This window comes from Lissotriton vulgaris, chromosome 9 (genome assembly GCF_964263255.1).
Source record: "Lissotriton vulgaris chromosome 9, aLisVul1.2, whole genome shotgun sequence".
NCBI lineage: Eukaryota > Metazoa > Chordata > Amphibia > Caudata > Salamandridae > Lissotriton > Lissotriton vulgaris.
Genome location: NC_141697.1, coordinates 337,706,614 through 337,725,463, shown reverse-complemented (window position 1 = coordinate 337,725,463; position 18,850 = coordinate 337,706,614). Strand labels below are relative to the sequence as shown.

Genomic DNA, 18,850 nt, shown 5'->3' with positions numbered 1-18,850 from the left:
CCCGGTTGAGAGAAAGGTCACAGAGCCATCACCACCACTCCTCGACGAAGCCTTCGTCTTCAGGTAAATTGAAGCACAAAAAGAAGGCGAAGAAGCAGCTTCACGTTCTCCCCGGCCGTCGGCCGACGTGATGCGAGTTGCGGGTGGTAGTCGCCCATGCTCCGCCCGCGGAGCCTTTTGGGTCAGCTCTGAGCCTCCCTCCCTTTCTAGGAGCCGGAGCGACCCCTGCCCAACTTCCTAGCTTTTACGTAGCCCTCCATTCCTTCTTTGGGCAGCCCGACTCCGCCGGCGCGCCTTCGGACCCCGCTGACTCGCTGGGGGTTCTAGGCCTTAAATGCCAGCGGCTTTGGCGCCGCAGGGCCCCCAGGGATCCAGACCTTATTACACCTCCTCCGGCACCGAACCATTGGCGACAACTCCGCCGGTTGTGTCCCCAACCAACGTCGACCCCAGCCTCCCCCCTCGATGTGGACACAGAGCTGGACCGGCATCAACCGATGTCGGGACCGTGCCGACCAGTACTTTTGTACCCCTGTTCTTCCCTGGTGTCCCCTATCGCCCTGAGTGGCCACCAGAGGAGGGTGAGAAGGGCTGGGAGGGGTCTGTGGACCCTCTGGTAGACCAGTTAGAAGAACCTGACTGGAGAGAGGAGTTGGGTGAGGCCAGTGGTCTGGACACCCCCCAGACCTTGACATGCTATCTCCCCCTACTGTGGCTACAGAGGAGGGTGCATCATACGCAGTGGTGTTGCATTGGGCTGCTGAGGCCTTAAACCTTGAGCTTCCTACGGTGGCAGTCAGGACTAATCTCCTGACCAATGTGCTTCACCGGCAGTGGCCTCTTCGGGGCCCCTGCTGCCGTTCAATGAGGCCATCACAGACATCCTTTTGGGCACTTGGTCCAAGCCCAACACAGGGGCTCCTGTGGTTAGGATGATTGCCCGATGCCACCCCCGAGAGCTTGGTGGTCCAAGCCTCGACTTCCAAGGGCCCATTCCCTGATAGAGAATCCAAGAAGCTGGACCATCTTGGGAAGAAGATGCTTTCTTCCTCCAGCTTAGGACTACGGTCAGTGAACACTGCATGTGTCTTGGGCCATTACTCTCATTTTGTGTGGGACACGGTCACGCTGGTGCTGCCACAGTACCCGTAGGACATACTACACAAAGGCTACATAGCAAATCAGTACCCTTCTGGCTACACATACCAAACTGAATAGCCACTTACTTGATCACCTAGAAAGCGCCTTGATGCCTCCTAGGGAGGACAGCGACATACAAATGTAGGAAAGCTGTATACAAATGTTAGAGTAATACCCTACAATCATTTGTGTGGCACACAACACAAAATTAGCAATCTTTTCATGCTGCAAGTATTTAAAAGTATACCCATATGCATGTGGACCATAACCCATCAAGTTGTGTTACTAGGATTGGTATCTTCACTTGCAGGCTTCATATGTATCTCTCAAAATGGCGTTGTCCTTCCACAGGCACTCTCCTAATGCTTTGCTTCGTACTTCTAGAGCAAGTAACTTCTGTATTTAAGGGTGCATCAGTACGGTACCAGATCTGCCAACTAAATTATTTTTAAAATCACCGTGTGCATCTTTGGAATGCCCCAAACCCACATCTTCAAAGAACAAAAAGCTTGCTGAGGCTGGTGCAGATGTGTTGGTGTTTTTTACACCCCTTAATGGACGTCGGCAGTTTAAAAATGATTTTTCCATGCCACCATGTGATATCAGCTCCTCACTGGGTGATTGTGTGAAGGGAGCTGATATCATTGTCAAACAGTGACACCATGCGAGTTGGCAGGTCTACTGTTCTATTACACACAGCACTGTAGTATGTCACTTCCACAGCAGCATCCAGTAATTTTGCCTGATTTTACTTTGCACTCCCTTTGTCTGACACAAGGAAGCGTGCAGTAAAATCTGGGGTCATTAAACAAGGATCTCTGCAACAAAAGCATGAATCCTATAGCGCTGTTCCAAGAATTTGAGCCTGTGACATGCAGGTTACACTCAGTGCTCTGCAAGTGGCAGTTGTTTGTTACAGTTAAGCGTCCTTCAGAGAGGCCCAATTTTTTCATCCTGCTTTTTATTCTTACTGAAGACCCAAACGTTGTTGGTCTGGGCTCATGTCCAGTGTAACAGTGAATGATGGAGAGTCCATGAGGTCTCTTAAGGGTCATCAAAGATTATGCTTAGGTTTCTGATTAACAATTTGGGATCCATGTTGGCAACTCATGCATTGGTGGAAAGTAATAGAGAAACATTTTAGAGTTCCTGACTCACAAGGCCCATTTGTAAGTTGGAAAACTGCTCCCATATAGTTGCTTTCATTGTGTGTTAAAAATTGAGTCTCTAGTTGGCAGTTGTTTAACCCTGTACATGTAGGGAGCCACACTCTAGTCAGGGTAAGGGAGACACAACTAAGGAAACCCATGCTCATGCCCTTGGTAGCTAGGCACGCGCAGTCAGGCGTACCTCAGAATCAATGTGTATAGTATTTGTACCCACTCACACAATAACACAGTCAAAACACTACAAAAGGAGTCCACACTAGTTTAGAAAAATAGCTAATATTTATCTGAATAAAACAAGACCAAAACAACAACAACATTCTAACATACATAAATCAAAATATTACTTTTAAAAGATTGAGCAAGTTTAGTCCATAGAAATCAATGGATGCATTCGTTTTAGCTCAAAGTACCTTAAATGCATTAAAAATCAAAGATGGTGCAAGGCTCAGGGGAGGTGAGGCGACATCAAGGCATGTGATCCATTGGTTCCTTACTACACAGGGGAGGGGATGCGTTAGTTCCTTACTGGCAGGGGAGGTGATGAGGCGGTTCCTTACTACTAGGCAGGGGAGGTGATCTGTGGGTTCCTTACTGGCAGGGGGGGGGGGGGGGGGGAGGGGGCGTGATGCATCAGTTTCTGGACATGCGGCCTTGACTCCTTACTGCTGTGTCGAAGAATCAATCTCGAGGGAGGTTTGAGGTGAAAGCCGTGGTGAATGCTTCAAGAGAGAACTATTCTTCTGGGCAGACAGCGGTGATGCATCGATCTTTTGCAGCGATACGTCGATAAAACAGGCACTGGAGATGATGCATGGATTTTCTCTTTAAGCTCACCAGGTTGCACTTCCAATGGCCCAGGAACTGAATTTGGCACCACTTGGGAAGTCAGGACTCTCAGGAGAAAAGCCCAGGCGCTGGCAGGTGAAGTCTTTAATGACCCTTAGACTTCTTATCTGAAAGAAACACGTTAGTGATAGATTACGTCGCCGAGATGACATCGCTGGAGCTACCTAGTCGCGTGCTGACGTCAGTTCTTTCTTTTTCTGTGCCAGCAAGTGCAGATCCGGAGAGAGCCCTACCCACAGTCCATTTTTGACTGAATTTTGAGACTTTTGTCTCAGTTTTTTTTTAGTCTTTGACTCCTGGTGTGTAGAGATGCCCGGTTTTAAATCCTGCACGTCTTGTCCCCGCACGATGTCGGTGACGGATCCGCACCGTGAGTGTCTCTACTGTCTGGGGCACGACCAAGACTCCGAGTCGTACCCCGAATGCTGGGCCCTGGCTCCGAAAACTTTGCGAGAGCGGTCCCAAAAGTTGCTGGAGGCCCGGGAGTCGGCTCCGCGCTGTTCAAGGTCCCGGTCCTGTGGGAGGTCGAGGGACCGGTTGCAGAGCCGCCATTACCATAATTTGACGAAGTGTTCGCACACGGAGTCAGGTAAGGCGAAGCACAAAAAGTCGAAGAAGCGACGTCGCTCTTCGCCTTCCCCTAGACTGTCGCGCGACATGGCTAGGGTACGGGTGGCGCTGCCTCTGCGGCTCCGGCGGAGTCTGAGCAGTTGCCAAGGGCCTACCCACCCTTTCCTGGTCCATCGGCGACTTCGGGCCAGCTGCAGGAGTTCCTGTCAGCCATGGCATGCGTCATTGGCCCCTTGGGCCCCGTTGGCACGACTTCGGGCCCTGCGGGTTCGACTGGGAGTCCTCGGCCTGCTACATCGTTGGCTCCGGCCCCGACGTTGTCAACGACTCCGGTCTCGATGCTGAGAGACCCCATGGATCCATGCATGGATCCCAGCCAATGTCGGTTGGCCTAGTACGACATCCCCCGACGGCGCCGCCGCTGGCGTTGGCCGGGTCTCCAACCGATGCCGTCCCCGGCTTCCACCCCAATGTGGGGACGGTGCCGGACCGGTGTCGATCGACGCCTATTCTGACGCCGATGGGGAATTTCTATCCCTTTCTCCATCCACCTCCTTCTTTTCTGCCTGCTTGGCAGGTTGTCGAGGACGGGGAGGACTGGGAGGGGTCTGACTCTGAGAGTTAGACCATGACTGGGAAGAGGAAATGGAGGAAACAGGTGACCTGGAATTTACTCAAGAACCTGGGACACTATCTCCTACTACCATGGCTACGGAGGAGGGTGGTACATATTCTGTGGTGTTGCGTAGGGCGGCCGAGGTTCTCCACCTCGAGCTCCCTAAGGTGGTCGTCGAGACCTTTGGGTGGCGTCTTCCTCTACGAAACCACTGCTGCCCTTTAATGATGCACTTTCGGACGTTCTTTTGGGTACCTGATCCAGGCCCAACACAGGGGCTCCTGTGGATAAAAATGTGGCCTGACGCCACTGCACGACCCCGGCCGACCCCATTTTCCTCTCCTAACACCCAACCCCTGGGAGCTTGGGTATTCAAGCCTCTGCGTCCCTCTGCACCTCCGGACAGGGAATCCAAGAAATTGGAAACATTTGGGAAGAAAATGTTTACTTCCGCCAATTCGACCTGCGGTCCGTGAACACCGCATGCCTCTTGGGCTGTTATTCCCATTCTGTATGGGACACGGTTGAGCATGTGCTGCCTCAGTGTCCGGAGATGGCCCGGACGGTGCACTCCCAAGCTATTGCTGAGGGGAGAGGTGCAGCCAAGTTCACAATTCGTTGTGGCCTTGACACCGCCGACTCGCTGGGCAGAGCGATTTCCACGATTGTGGCACTACGCCGTCACACCTGGCTGAGAACCACTGGACATACAATTTGATGGCACTCGCCTTTTTAGTGACAAGGCAGACAGTGCGTCGAAATGTTTTAAGGACTTGCGGGCTACCGTCAAGTCCTTTGGCCTTTCGGCCAGGCGCACTCCTTCTGCTTCTGCTTTTCGATCCTTTCGTGGCCAAGGAAGGGGTGCCCAAACACGTTTGGTCCAGAGCCACGGGCCTGCGCAGCAACAGTCTCAGTCCAGCCGCGGACGTGGGACCCGCAGATGTGGATCACGGGGCCAGCGGGCAGGTCAGTCCACCACCTCCCCTGCAGCCACCTCCTCCAAACCTTCCTAGTCTGGTGTTTCAGGCCCACCACACGCCAGTGGGTGGCAGGATTCGCCATCACCTTCCCCAGTGGCGCACCATCACTTCGGACAAGTGGGTTCTGCAGATAGTCTGACGGAGTTACTCCCTCCCCTTCGAGACTACCCTTCCAGCCAGGCCACCTTAGTCCCACCGCACGACGTGGGATCACTTGGCACTTCTCCAGCAGGAAGTTGCGACCCTCTTGGCCAAAAGGGCCATCGAGCGCGTTCCGACGCCAAAAGTAGGCCGTGGTTGTTACTCCCACTACTTCCTGGTTCCAAAGAAGGACATGGGCCTGCGACCTATCTTAGACCTTCGGAACGTCAATCGCTTCCTCCGGAAGGAGAAGTTCAAGATGCTCACACTTGCTCAGGTCTTGTCTGCCCTAGACCCGCAAGACTGGTTGGTAGCGTTGGACTTGCAGGCGCTTATTTTCATATCCCCGTCCTGAAGACCCACCGGCTTTACCTACGGTTCACGGTAGACCACGAGCACTTTCAGTTCATTGTGCTCCCTTTTGGCCTTACCTGCGCCCATCTAGTGTTCATGAAAGTGATGGCAGTGGTCGCAGGTCATCTGCGCTGATCAGGGGTTTCAGTCTTCCCCTATCTCGATGACTGGTTGTTAAAAGCGGGCTCGCCCCAGGCAGTCGTCTCCCACCTCCAGACTATGGCCGACCTCCTGCATTTGCTGGGATTCTCCATCAACGTGCCGAAGTCGCACCTGATTCCCTCTCAGGAGCTCCTCTTCATTGGAGCGGTTCTGGACACGGCGCAGTTTTGGGTTTATCCTCCCGAATAGCGAGTCCGGGACATTTGGGCTATGATTCCGATCTTTCGGCCCTTGTCCTGGATTTCAGTCAGGATGACCTTGAGGCTGCTGGGCCTCATGGCCTCCTGCATCCTGCTGACCAATCATGCCAGATGGCATATGCGGGCTCTGCTGTATGACCTGAAGTTCCAGTGGGCACAGCATCAAGGGCACCTGTCCGAGTACGCCCAGATCTTGAAGGGCACTGCACAACAGTTGCAGTGGTGGCTCACGAACCAACTCTGGGTCAGAAGCAGATCCCTCTCCCTTCCCCAACCGGAGCACACAGTGGTGACGGATGCGTCCCTCCTGGGATGGGGCAGCCACATGGGAGAGGTGGAGATCAGAGGCCTCTTGTCTCTGGCGGAGTCCAGGCTCCATATCAACCTTCTGGAGCTTCGGCGATCCTACTTGCACTGAAAGCATTCCTTACCTCTGTAAAAGGGAGAGTCGTGCAGATGTTCACAGACAACACCACCGCCATGTGGTATTGCAACAAACAAGGCGGGGTGGGGTTGTGGACCCTATTTCGGGAGGCTCTGCGCCTCTGGACATGGCTGGAACGTCAAGGCATTTCCTTGACGGTTCAACACCTAGCAGGTTCTTTGAAAACCAAGGCAGACGAACTCAGCCGCAGGTGCATGCTGGATCACGAATGGTGTCTTCACTCAGAGGTGGCGCAAGGTCTCTTTCAACAGTGGGGAGAGTCTTGGTTAGATCTATTTGCCACCAAAGAGAACGCACAATGTCATCACTTCTGCCCGTTGGAATTTCCAAGGCGGCACTCACTCGGCGACTCTTTTCGTCACGATTGGAGCTGCTATCTATTGTACGCTTTTCCGCCTATACCACTTCTACCCAGAGTGCTGAAGAAGATCAGGCACGACCGGGAACAAGTCATTCTTGTGGCTCCAGACTGGGCTCGAACAGTTTGGTATCCCGAGCTGCTCAGTATGAGCATGGATCCCCCGATCCAATTGCCTCTTCTGGAGGATCTTCTGTCACAGCAGCAGGGGACGGTTCTCCACCCGAACCTGCCCAGCCTCAACCTACATGCGTGGAGATTGAGCGGCAACAGTTGATTCCTTTTGACTTGCCTCCTAAAGTCTTTGATATCATTTTGGCAGCCAGGCGTCCCGCCACTAAATCGGTATACGCCTGCAGGTGGAACAAATTTATGGCATGGTGCACAGTAAAGGCTGTGGATCCCCTTTCTGCCCCTCTTTCAGAGGTTCTACTGTTCCTTCTTTCTCTGGCCCAGCAGGGCTCTGCTCTGGGCACTATTAAGGGCTATCATTCTGCAATTTCGGCCTTTCTCAGGCTCCCTTATCAGCCCTCTCTTTTCAAGTCCCCTGTTGCAAATAGATTTCTCAAAGACATTACTCACCTTTTCCCTCCTATTCCGTTTGTGATGCCACAGTGGGACTTGAATCTGGTCCTTACCTATTTGATGTGCGCTCCCTTTGATCCGCTTCACAACTGTCCTCTTCGTTTATTAACTTTGAAGACTGCTTTCCTGGTTGCCATCACCTCCGCTAGGCACGTGAGTGAGCTCCAGGCTCTTTCTTGTAAGCCTCCTTTTCTGTCGGTCAATCCGGACAAGGATGTGCTTCGCACTCGTCCTTCCTTCTTGCCAAAGGTTATCACCGCCTTCTACATCGGGCAAACTATCACTTTGCTCACTTTCTTTCCGCTTTCGCACCCTTCCAGAGAGGAAGAGAGGCTTCAACGTCTGGAACCAAAACGTGCGCTCTCATTTTACCTGAATCGCACACAACAGTTCGGGGTGGATGACCAGCTCTTTGTTGGCTACGTATGCCACAAGAAAGGCTGGGCTGTACACAAGAGGACTATCTCCCACTGGGTCATCTTGTGTATAAAAGCCTGTTATTCTCTGGCTAAAAAGGTACCCCCGGTGGGGCTACGCGCCCATTCTACCAGGGCGACAGCAGCTACTACTGCATTGGGACGTGGTGTCCCCCTGCAAGACATCTGTCAGGCAGCCAGGTGGGCCTCGCTGCACTCTTTTACTAAGCATTATTGCCTTGACAGTCCAGTCCGGAGAGACGTTTTCTTTGGCCGTCTGTTCTCTGTGAGTTTCTGGTGTGATCTTTGTTTGCAGACCCACCACCGGGGTTGATATTGCTGGGGTATCTATTCTAAGGTAAGGAATCTATCACTAGCGTGTTTCTTTCAGATGAACAAGTTACTTACCTTCGGAAATGATATATTTGTAAGAAACATTAGTTAGTGATAGATTCCTTACAGCCCCACCCATCCTCCCGGTTCTGCGAACTGATTTCTAGGGTTAAGGTCATTCCTTTCAGGCCCTAGTTTCAATGCACCAGTGGTTAGTATCTTGCATGGCCCTGGGTTCCTGGCCCAGAAAGTTGTGTACAGAACTGATGTCAGGGCGCGTGTGCGTGTCTAAGTAGCTCCAACGACGTCATCTCGACGACTACGACGCCAACGACGTACGCGAAGCCGTACGACGATGCCTACCGACGCGCAGGGGTACTGCTGACGAAAGCTTTCCTGATCCAGTCTGGCACCTGCGGGTTATTCTAAGGTAAGGAATCTATCACTAACTAATGTTTCTTACAGATATATCATTACCAAAGGTAAGAAACTTGTTCAACAAGAAGCAAGCTCAACTCAAGCCCTTAGTGAAACTTGGAAGCAAAATACAGAAAGCAAAGTCCAGTCTTTTCACTTCCATGGCAGAAGCAGCAGGCCAGTCCAACAAAGCAACAGGCAGAGTGGTAGTCCCTCCCACAGCATCCAGCTCTTCTTCCTGGCAGAATGTGCTCAGTCCAAACGTTTTCTGATTTTGAGTTGTCAGACTTATACAGTTTTCAGCCTTTGAAGTAGGCAAACTTCAAAGGAAAGTCTTTGTAGGGCACAAGACCCTACCTTTCCCTGATCTGGCTTCGGACATACTAGGAGGGGGTGGGGAAGCTTTGAGGACAGGCACAGCCCTATTCAGTTGTCGGTGATCACTCCTCCCACCACTCTAGCTCAGGAAGGCCCATCAGGATATCCAAGGCACACCTCAGCTCCCTTTGTGTGACTGTCTAGAGTGAATGCACAAATGCCCAACTGTCAGCCACCCCAGATGTGGATTCTGCAGACAGGCAGAGACACATATTTGTTAAGCAAAAAAATTCCCTCTTTCCTAAAGTGGCATTTTGAAACACTCCATTTAAAAAACAACTTCACCAACGGTGTATTTTAAAACTGTGAATTCAGAGACCCCAAACTCCAAATCTCCATTCAGAGACCCCAAACTCCAAATCTCCATCTGCTCCCAATGGCAAATTACACTTAAAGATGTTTCAAGGTAATCCCCATGTTACCCTATGGGAGAGATAGACATTGCAATAGTGAAAAACTAAATCAGCAGTATTTCACTATTAGGACATGTAAAACACACTAGTACATATCCTACTTTTAAAATACACTGCACCCTGCCTGTGGGGCTGCCTTGGGCCTACCTTAAGGGTGACTTACATGTAGTAAATGGGAAGGTTTGGGCAAATGGGTGTCTTCGCCATGTTGAAATGGGATTTTAAAACTACACTCAGACACTGCAGTGGCAGGCCTGAAACATGTTTGCAGGGCCATGTGGGTGTCAGAATCAGTGCTGCAGGCCCACTAGTAGCATTTGATTTACAGGCCCTGGGCACACCTGGTGCACTAAACTAGGGACTTACTAGTAAACCAAATATGGCAATCACGGATAAAACAATCACCGATGCAATTTAGACAGAGAGCATATGTATTTTAGCACTGGTTAGCAGTGATGAAGTGCTCAAAGTCCTAAGGCCAACAAAAACAGGTCAGAAAAAATAGGAGGAAGAAGGCAAAAGGTTTGGGGATAGCCCTGCAGAAAGGGCCAGGTCCAACAGTTTGCAACTGAGTTCTGACTTTTTCAGGGATTCTCAAAGATTCCCAGGAGTACGTGACCTATGAGTGTCAGATATTTTCTAGGGTGTTCCAGGGTGCAGACTTTACTCATGCAGAGTTTCCTCTAAATTTGCATGTGTAACGTTTTTGGATTTTCATTGGGGAACATTTGGGAGGCTACCACTCCCCAACAACTCATTTAATGGGGCTATTTCTTCCGCATTTTCACCCCTGGCAAGGCATGCTTGGAATTTCTTATCAAATGTAAAGATGCACACCTAGAATTGTGTAAAAATATATATATATATTTCAGTCCATTATTTGTTTATTCACATGTTCTGTAATTCATCATTGTTACAGATACAACAATACTATAGACCATGTAGTTTACAGACTGGTACACAATTCCCAATATCAGACATGCCAATACCGGTTTCATCCATATGATAATCAGGACGTCCTCAAGGCTAAATGACTGAATAAGACCTACAATTACAAAATTAGACTACATTACACTATATATCACAAGTGCGTATTTGGCACTAAGTTAATTGCTAAAATGCTCAAGTGCCATATCATAGGGACTGAACATTAAACAGTCATACTCTAGTAAAAATTGTTCAACACCATTAAATTAAAATACTTAAACATTGACCACTTCACGTCAAAGAAATGTATTTTAAAGCAAAATATAGTTTATACTTCGTCACCCTCTCTTTTTTTTTTCCTCTGAGTTTTATTTAGCGTGAACTCGACCCGAAGACATCAGAGTGCTTTACATGAGCACCAGTTGCGCTACAGCCGGAAACATTCCTTTTTGTTAGGCACCGGGAGATTAAGTGATTTGCCGAGAAACACAGGATGTTGAGCGTCCCTGCTGAGACTCGAACCCAGTTCCCCAGCTTCAAGGTCGACCCCTCCAGCCGTTAGGTCACATCCTCTCGATCCTTATTCACGTCTATAGATGCACCAGTAAAAGACTACTAATAATTTAAACAAATATAGTCTCTACTACTCTAGAAAGTTGTGCACACATGATAGGTGAACAGATGTAATCCATAAATACCAGATCTTTTGTGTTATAAGTCTAGTACACATATGATGTTTTATCGCTAATTAGGTCAGTTGGATGTTTGTGTACAATGTCCAAACGCATAAACATTAAATTCATTGTAATCTTCTGCAGTTGAACATAAAAACAGCAAAAAATCTAATAACAGCTTGTACATGAATTTTAAGATAGATAGCTAGATAGATAGCTAGATAGATAGCTAGATAGATAGATAGATAGATAGATAGATAGATAGATAGATAGATAGATAGATACCAGAATACAATGGTAATTAAACCACATGAACAGTATCTCAAGTTAAATAAACATCTATCAGTTGCAACATATTCTTTAAAAAGTGACTACCATACAGAAGAGTGGAGTTCTTAAGTATAAGCTTCAAAAACGGACAGAAATATATTCATTTACCTTGAGAGGGAAAACCCAAGGGAATCCCACAGGCAGTAATCCTGATCTCTTGTATCAGGGTTGTGAGCCAGCCATGTGCTTATATACTAGAAAGATATAAAGTAACGGCCGCCATATTGGAGCAGGAAAATGCCATAGAAAATTTGCCCAATCATGGCACCAAATCCTAAATACCTATCAAAAACCACTAAAAAAGGTACGAAAAGATGTTACAAAAATACATATAGACTAATAAATTAAACTCTGATCGACTCAGTACTCAAACAGTGAGCATCGCCTGAAAAATGTATTTATAGCACTCACTTAATAGGCCACGCTTGTTTAAAGAATATCTTCTTCACTCATAATATTTTTTTACGTAATGTCATTATGTACTTAGAACGGTCCAAGGAAGGAACCATGATCCGAAAGGAATATATATAGATAGAACAGTCAGATATGGGAGACAAATGGACCATCAGTCACCAGTAAGATTAACAAAATTAAAGCAACATCAACCGCCCAAAATATTGTAATTTGTGATGTGTTATGCACCACATTACAGCCTTTAGTTCCACCATCCACATAGCCTCTGCCTTATCTAATTTCAGCTGCCTATTTCCCCCTATGACATCATTGTGAATACATTCTATAGCATAAAATCTCATAGAAAGCTCAGGTTTTGACTATGTTGCTCGTAAAAGTTACAGTACAAGGGGATAATGCGGGAGTGTCTCCTCTGCTAAGGTGGAGGAGCGTTGCCCTCCTGCTCTTTGAGCAAGAAAAATGAAATGATAACGTGGTTATCATTTTATTTTTTGCAGGTTTGGGGCTGGGTTAGGGCGGGGTGGGGCTGAAGGTACAGGGGTAGGAGTGGTTTGCACACTCCAAGTGAGTATGACGGCTTGGCCGGCCCGGCCGGCCTGCCCTGGCCAAACAGTCATGGGCACTTTGCATGTTCCCCACCTGGCTGCATTACACAGCCTGGTGGGGAACATGCCCATGCCCCCAGTTCCCTATCTGAGTGCCCATCCACAGCGCACAGACCACCCACAACGCTGCATTGCAGCATTGTGATTGGCTTAGGGGAGCAGATCCAGTGCTTTAAATGGGCCGGTACTGAGTACCGGCACTTCATTTTCTCCCCTTGAGTACCGGCACTTTTTTCTGGAAGAAAGAGAGTACTGGTACTCATGGGGATCTGACTTAAACCGAGGCAGCGCACTCCCTTTATCCCTCAAGTTATACTGCGGCAGCACCTTTCAAGCACTGCACGGCATCAATCAATGGAGCTCGTCACCAGGACCCAGGGTGAGCTGCTTGTAAATAAGAGCAGAGGTGTGTCTGCTGAGTCATTTGCTTATCCAAAGATCTTTCACAGTGGGCGCTAAGAGGCGGCTGTAAAATTTAATGGATGGCGGTGGGAGGCACTATTCAGGACATAACAAAAGAATATATGGGAAGGCTTTTACAGTCGTCACTCATCTGAATTGCTTTCTTGCACACTTCCACTTCCACACTCTCTGATTCCTATTTCATCGACCAATCAAAAATGTGGAGATTGGCACCTGGTTCCCCAGTTCAGCTCTTGCCCTAACTCCGGTTTACAAATGTTCCAGGAGAGACTTGTTTATTTATTTTATGCGTTTTTATATAGCGCGGACTTTACCTGAAGGTGTCAGAGCGCTTCACAATAGGAACAGTAATGATACATGAGGAGAAAATGACAAGTGAACAAATTACAAAAGCAAACGTTAAGTTACATGAGGCAAAAGTGACAATTGTGAGCAAACAAAACACAAGAGGTAGCAAACGGTGCATTACAGGAGGAAAAGGTGACATGTGAGCAGGTTACAAGAGCGTACAAAGTACAAGTAGAGGTATAATACTGAAATAAATGGCAGACACTCCAGCACAAGAACAAACGTTACATGAGTCAATGGTGGCACTTGCGCAAGTATCTAAAGCAAACAAAATGTAAGAGGTAGCAAACAGTGTGTTACAAGAGAGAAGTGACGTGTGCATGTTACAAAAGAGTACCAGTACTGGACAGATGGTTCAGTGGGCTGTAGGCCACCGGTTCGATTTAAGGCAGGCTGAAGCAGCATGTAATCCTTAGGCGGTTGATAAAATGCATGCAGATTTCGTGCATACAACCTTGGCACGGTCAAAAAGCTAACCCCGCCCCTTGTCCCCCCTTAGCCCCGCCCTAAACTCCGCCCCACTGCTCCTTTTGGTGAGTACCTGCACTTAGTTTTTTCCATTTAAAGCACTGAGCAGATCACAACAGCGTTGTCACTGGCTATGGGAAACTAGGGTGCTTCCTTGTTCCAGAGGAGAGGCGGGCGAGAGGTAAGCAGTATTTTTTTTAAATGGTATTATTTTGCCCCCCCCCCCCCCCCCCTCGTCACACGCGTCCCTCGCCCCTCGCCCCTCATTCCCTGTCAGGCGCTACTGAGGTAATGTCTACCTAGAGTCCTAATCGCAGGAATATCTTCTATTGTTCTGGCACCCATAGCACTTATGGTGCTGCAGTGCCAACATAAATCCTCCTACATGATCACAATAGAATATATCCAGCATATTTAAAAGCACAAGAAACGCATTTATTGATATAATACCTCTTATTAGTGTTGCATTGTTCCATATTACATGTGTTCATAGCAGATTGTCAAACACCCAAATTACCACTTTTGAGAAAAAACGTACTTTTCTAAAGTCCAGCCATTGTGGTTTACTGTTGTCGAACGTCCACCCCCGAACCTAAGGTTGAGATTGAACCAATTCCACTTTATTATGGGGATGTCAAAACTCAGAAGAACACTTCCCGCACTTAAATTTCGACCTATCAGAAAATGGAATTTACAATAAGAGATCACTTTGTGTGTGATGTAGTGACGCAAAGTTGAGCCAGAGCGCTTGTGTATCGTGACCAGAGAGTTCAAGGCTTAACTGGCGCCACCTGAAAGGCCTGACGCCCCCGGGGAGGGTGGGGGGGGGGGGGGGGGGGGTTAGGGGGGGGGAAAACCTTCCTCGGTCGACAGGTGCAGAGACACCTGTGCCTTGTGCAGCAGAATCTTTCCTCCTTTGAAGCTCGCAGACGAGTACTTTAGAACGCAGCCCTCCCATTGCACTAGATGAACCATTGCACAAACAGCTTTGTAGATTGCTACTATTAAATCCGAAAAGGGTACTCTAGGCTGAGTCATCCGAGATGACAGTCCCATCAGACAATGAGAGCTCTCCGCACTGAAGCGCTTTTATCCAGTACAATCGCCGAGGCAGTTATGAGCCCTGTGTAAAGGTGCACAGCACGAACGCTAGTAGGGGCAAAAAAAAAAGAATCTTTGGCAGGCATGATAGTTGTGTTGGTTTTAGATTCCATATAAATTTTGCACTTGATCCGGATAGGAGGGAGCTGGACAAACAGGCCGGGCAACATAAACAGATTTGTGTCTCCAATAGTTCACTTTGTTAGTGAGCAAAACTTGCAAGACTATATATATATATATATATATATTTTTTATTTGTTTATTCAGTTTTTCAACAACTAAAATACACAAAGGAATAACATCGCAGCAAAATCACAGGTGTCATATCCAGTTTCATTCAGGTATGTGTGGTGAGTGTAGAGTCCAGGTGGGAGGACCCAGTGAGTCCTCACCACTCCATGAGGCCAAGAGAAAGGGCCAAAAATCTCGCTTTTACCTTTGCACACATCACTATTACACAAGAAGCATGCGTGCTGTCATCGGAGGAGGGGGGGCATTTTTAAACACAAATCCGCCACAGCTCCTACTCAAATGCATCACCGTCAGAACCGAGCTGATCCAACATTTGGTCTCTCTTGGAAGGACATCTGTGGGCCCGGTGCTCCCCTCTGCTCATGGCAAGAATATTTTAGTGTGTCAGAAGTAAATTGGCCAGTGGTTCATCTTAGCGTCATGTTTCACCATGTAATGTATTTTTCATTGTTTCCCATGGTATATAAAAGTTTATACAACCAATTGAAATGCCAAAGACCGCTTCTACTGCAGAGAAATTCAAGTACCTCCAACATAGATCTGTTTGTGGCCTGGCCGATCAATACCACTGACAAATCAAAATCCTCTTGACACATCTCTAAGTGGTCTGGTAATACCACTGGCAAATTTAAGTACAGTCAACACAAATCTATTACATTGTCAGGATTACACCACTTTACAAAACCACGGACAGATTTAAATGGTGTTGACAATTTATATGTTTACATGGTTTGGCCAATACCACTGACAAATTCATATACTTCTGATACGGATCTATTTATGTGGTCTGGTCAATACAGCTGCCAAATTCAAATATTGCTGATGCAAAACTTTACACCTTACCTGGCCCAGCAATGCTGGGGAGCACAGTAGAAGATGAAAGTAGTGAGACGCGTATGAGAATAGCATCAGAGTGAGAGTGAAGAAGAATCAAGAGACAAAAGAGAGGGGATTATGAAAAAACAAATCTGAAAAAGATTTTGTAAAGAATGCAAACAACGCACGGTGACAACCGAATTGGGCCTTGGTGGGAGGTGTGGGCTGGGAAGACTTAAGAGTTGTATTTGGAAAGGATTGAATTACAGGGACACAAAACTGGAGACCAACACCCCTGGAATTACTGTAATAGAGACCAGAGCTGCTATCGGCACTCGTCAACAATTGGCTTTTTTAGGGTTCTCATTTCAGTAGTTTTATCCAGCCTCAAATTCACACAAGCCCTGAATGCTGCGTTCTGTTCTTGGCATTGAGAATGCATCAACACTGAAAGTTGCTCACCTCACCTGTAATTGCTGAATGTCTTATTGAGATGGTGGGGCCTAATAGCCACCACCGCCTTGCAGGAGGAATACTACTGGCACATGAAGATGTATGTATTGAATGCGGGACAACAATGCTTTTTTGTAAACAATCACTGCGGAATTGTATTAAGTAGGGTCATAAATGATTTGACTACTTGGTAAGGTATCTTCGGGGGAGTGGGGTTGATGATCCTTCTAAAGAGATGATCTGGTAACCTGCAAGTGGATTCTGATCTCTAATCTGGTAGTGGATAATTCAATCCTCCCAAATGATTGAAACAAGCAGTGCAGAGAATGGGCTGTAATAAGTAATGTCTTGGCCGCAAGCAATGATTCAACCTGTCACCGGCGCTATAATGTAATTAGTGTACTGTATGTAATGCCTGATGTGCTTGTCCAACTTGTCCATACCATAAGAGTGCAATGCTCTTGACTGTTCCTCCTTCCTCTGTTCTGTAGATCGGCCTTGGATTTGGAATATCCCCTATGTGAATGCTCCAGATACTAATGGGAACATCTGGTGTCCTTCATGACCAACTCATACCTAGGTGCGCAGTGGACTTTACAGGCGGGTCAACAATGAGAAGCAAAGCCAGTGATGGAAGCGAACAGACGAAGAAGAGGAACATACAAAGACTCAACCTGCCGCCAGGACGCAGTGGGTTGAAAGTGTTCGCTGTAGAAAAAAAAATAGGAAGTACTTTGGCAAAAAAAATAAACTTGCTCACAGTACCAGTATGTAATGATTTTTTAAGAAACCTTTCTATATATTTTTTTGTAATATTTAATAAAACAGTGAATGGATTCAACTGGCTACTGTTGTAGGCTGAATTTTGTTAAATTTGTAACACTATTCAAAGATTGTCACATGTCAAGGCAATCTGATTATTTCAGATTGGGCACCATCTGTGCGTACTGATAGAATGTATAAGATTGATTCATATTAAGTTTAAGAAAATTAACCTGCCCTTTATTTACACCTGGAAAGTATTGATCCTCTTTAAAATGTCTAAACAACACAGTGGTTCATCTGGAACAGCTTTAAGAAAAACAATTATTTATTTTGTAATGGAAATCGCTGGTTACATTAAATGTCACCTTAGTATAAGATGTAAGCAGTGAAAATTACAGCGTGCAATAATATTACAATAACAGCCAGCCTTTCAGGTAACATAACCCACAATTTAATATATAGTATTAAATATATAATAGCAAATATTATCATTACATTTCATGAAAGAAAAGGGTCCGCTGCGTTCGCAGTGAGAAGAAACCACGAAGAGGAAAGTGATGAAGAAGCAGTGTGTTCATATAAAGCACATATCTGAAAACTCATGTCAAATGACTTAATTTCTGATTCAACAATATGGTTAAAAATAGTTGTGGGGACACAGCACACCCCTTTTTTCGTGAAGTGTAAAGACAATATTTACCCCTGTATAATTTATACTATACATTAAATTGTTGGATTGCGTTACCAGCAAAACTGAGAGTTTGAGACACCCCCATTCAGCAGGAGAGAGTGGTAAGCACGAGGCGCACTTTGAAGCACACTGCCACATGCATTACTACGAAAAACAAGCGTCATCTCCGTGGGAGTAACGTCCCCAAATGGCACACCTTAGACAACGTTCCAATAATATTTGTGAGTCTTGTAGATGATTTTGTTATTGGTTATTTTTATTTTGTTTGAATTTCATACTATTGCATTCATAGTACGTTGTGTATTATTAGCTTGTGTCAATTCACATTGTTCTGCCCAATGCACTTCGGGCAAAAGCCCTTCTTCCGGGAACTTTAATTCTGAAAGTATTAAAATAAAGCAATTTACAACATTGGCACAGTAAAAACATCAGACCTCAACACTATTGTACCACCATGCATGCACTTATCGTTTACCTTATCACGCGCATTAAATTCGGGCGCCCCTTTATTTTAATACTAGCTGAACTTGTACATGGACATAATGCAGTTGCTACTCACCTATTTCTCACACGTGAATAATTCAATGTAATGACGAGCTAAGAGCAGCAGCCGTACTAGCTTTCTGTACAGCAGAAACAATACAACATTGACTTACAATTGAATATTTTTATAAACAGGAGATACACATGGGTTCATGTTGGGATCAATAGCTACATGATAAGAGGGACAGACAAGGATGAGGCTATCTGCCTGGTTAACATCTGTGTTTCCGTGGCTTCATTTGATTGCAAGCTTATTTAGTATATCTAGCAAATGGCAACTTCAATTTATAGTCATGGAGTGGAAAACTATAGTGAGGGTGCCTGGTAACCAGGAGATGGATGAAATCACCAGAGGACCAATCCATCCCCAGATGATCATTTGTCTAGCAGATTTTTTTAAAATATTTTAATAAAATAAAAGAAATCACACATTCTGTTATTAAATTAGTACAAATATTACGAAAACAAGATGCAAAAGTATGAATATAGGCGTAATATCATCTTCATTGTTTACCCC

The 18,850-nt window shown here is 46.7% G+C and overlaps 1 protein-coding gene across 1 annotated transcript in view; it reads left to right on the top strand.

Moving 5' to 3' along the window:
• The window catches only part of TDP1 (tyrosyl-DNA phosphodiesterase 1), a 980,389-nt gene extending 963,209 nt beyond the window's left edge, over positions 1–17,180 (top strand). The window contains exon 16 of the mRNA XM_086937678.1: positions 16,826–17,180. Within this exon, the coding sequence (XP_086793804.1) occupies positions 16,826–16,899 (74 nt within the window). The 3' untranslated portion in view covers positions 16,900–17,180. The remainder of the gene's footprint in view (positions 1–16,825) is intronic.
• Positions 17,181–18,850: the final 1,670 nt, after the last annotated feature.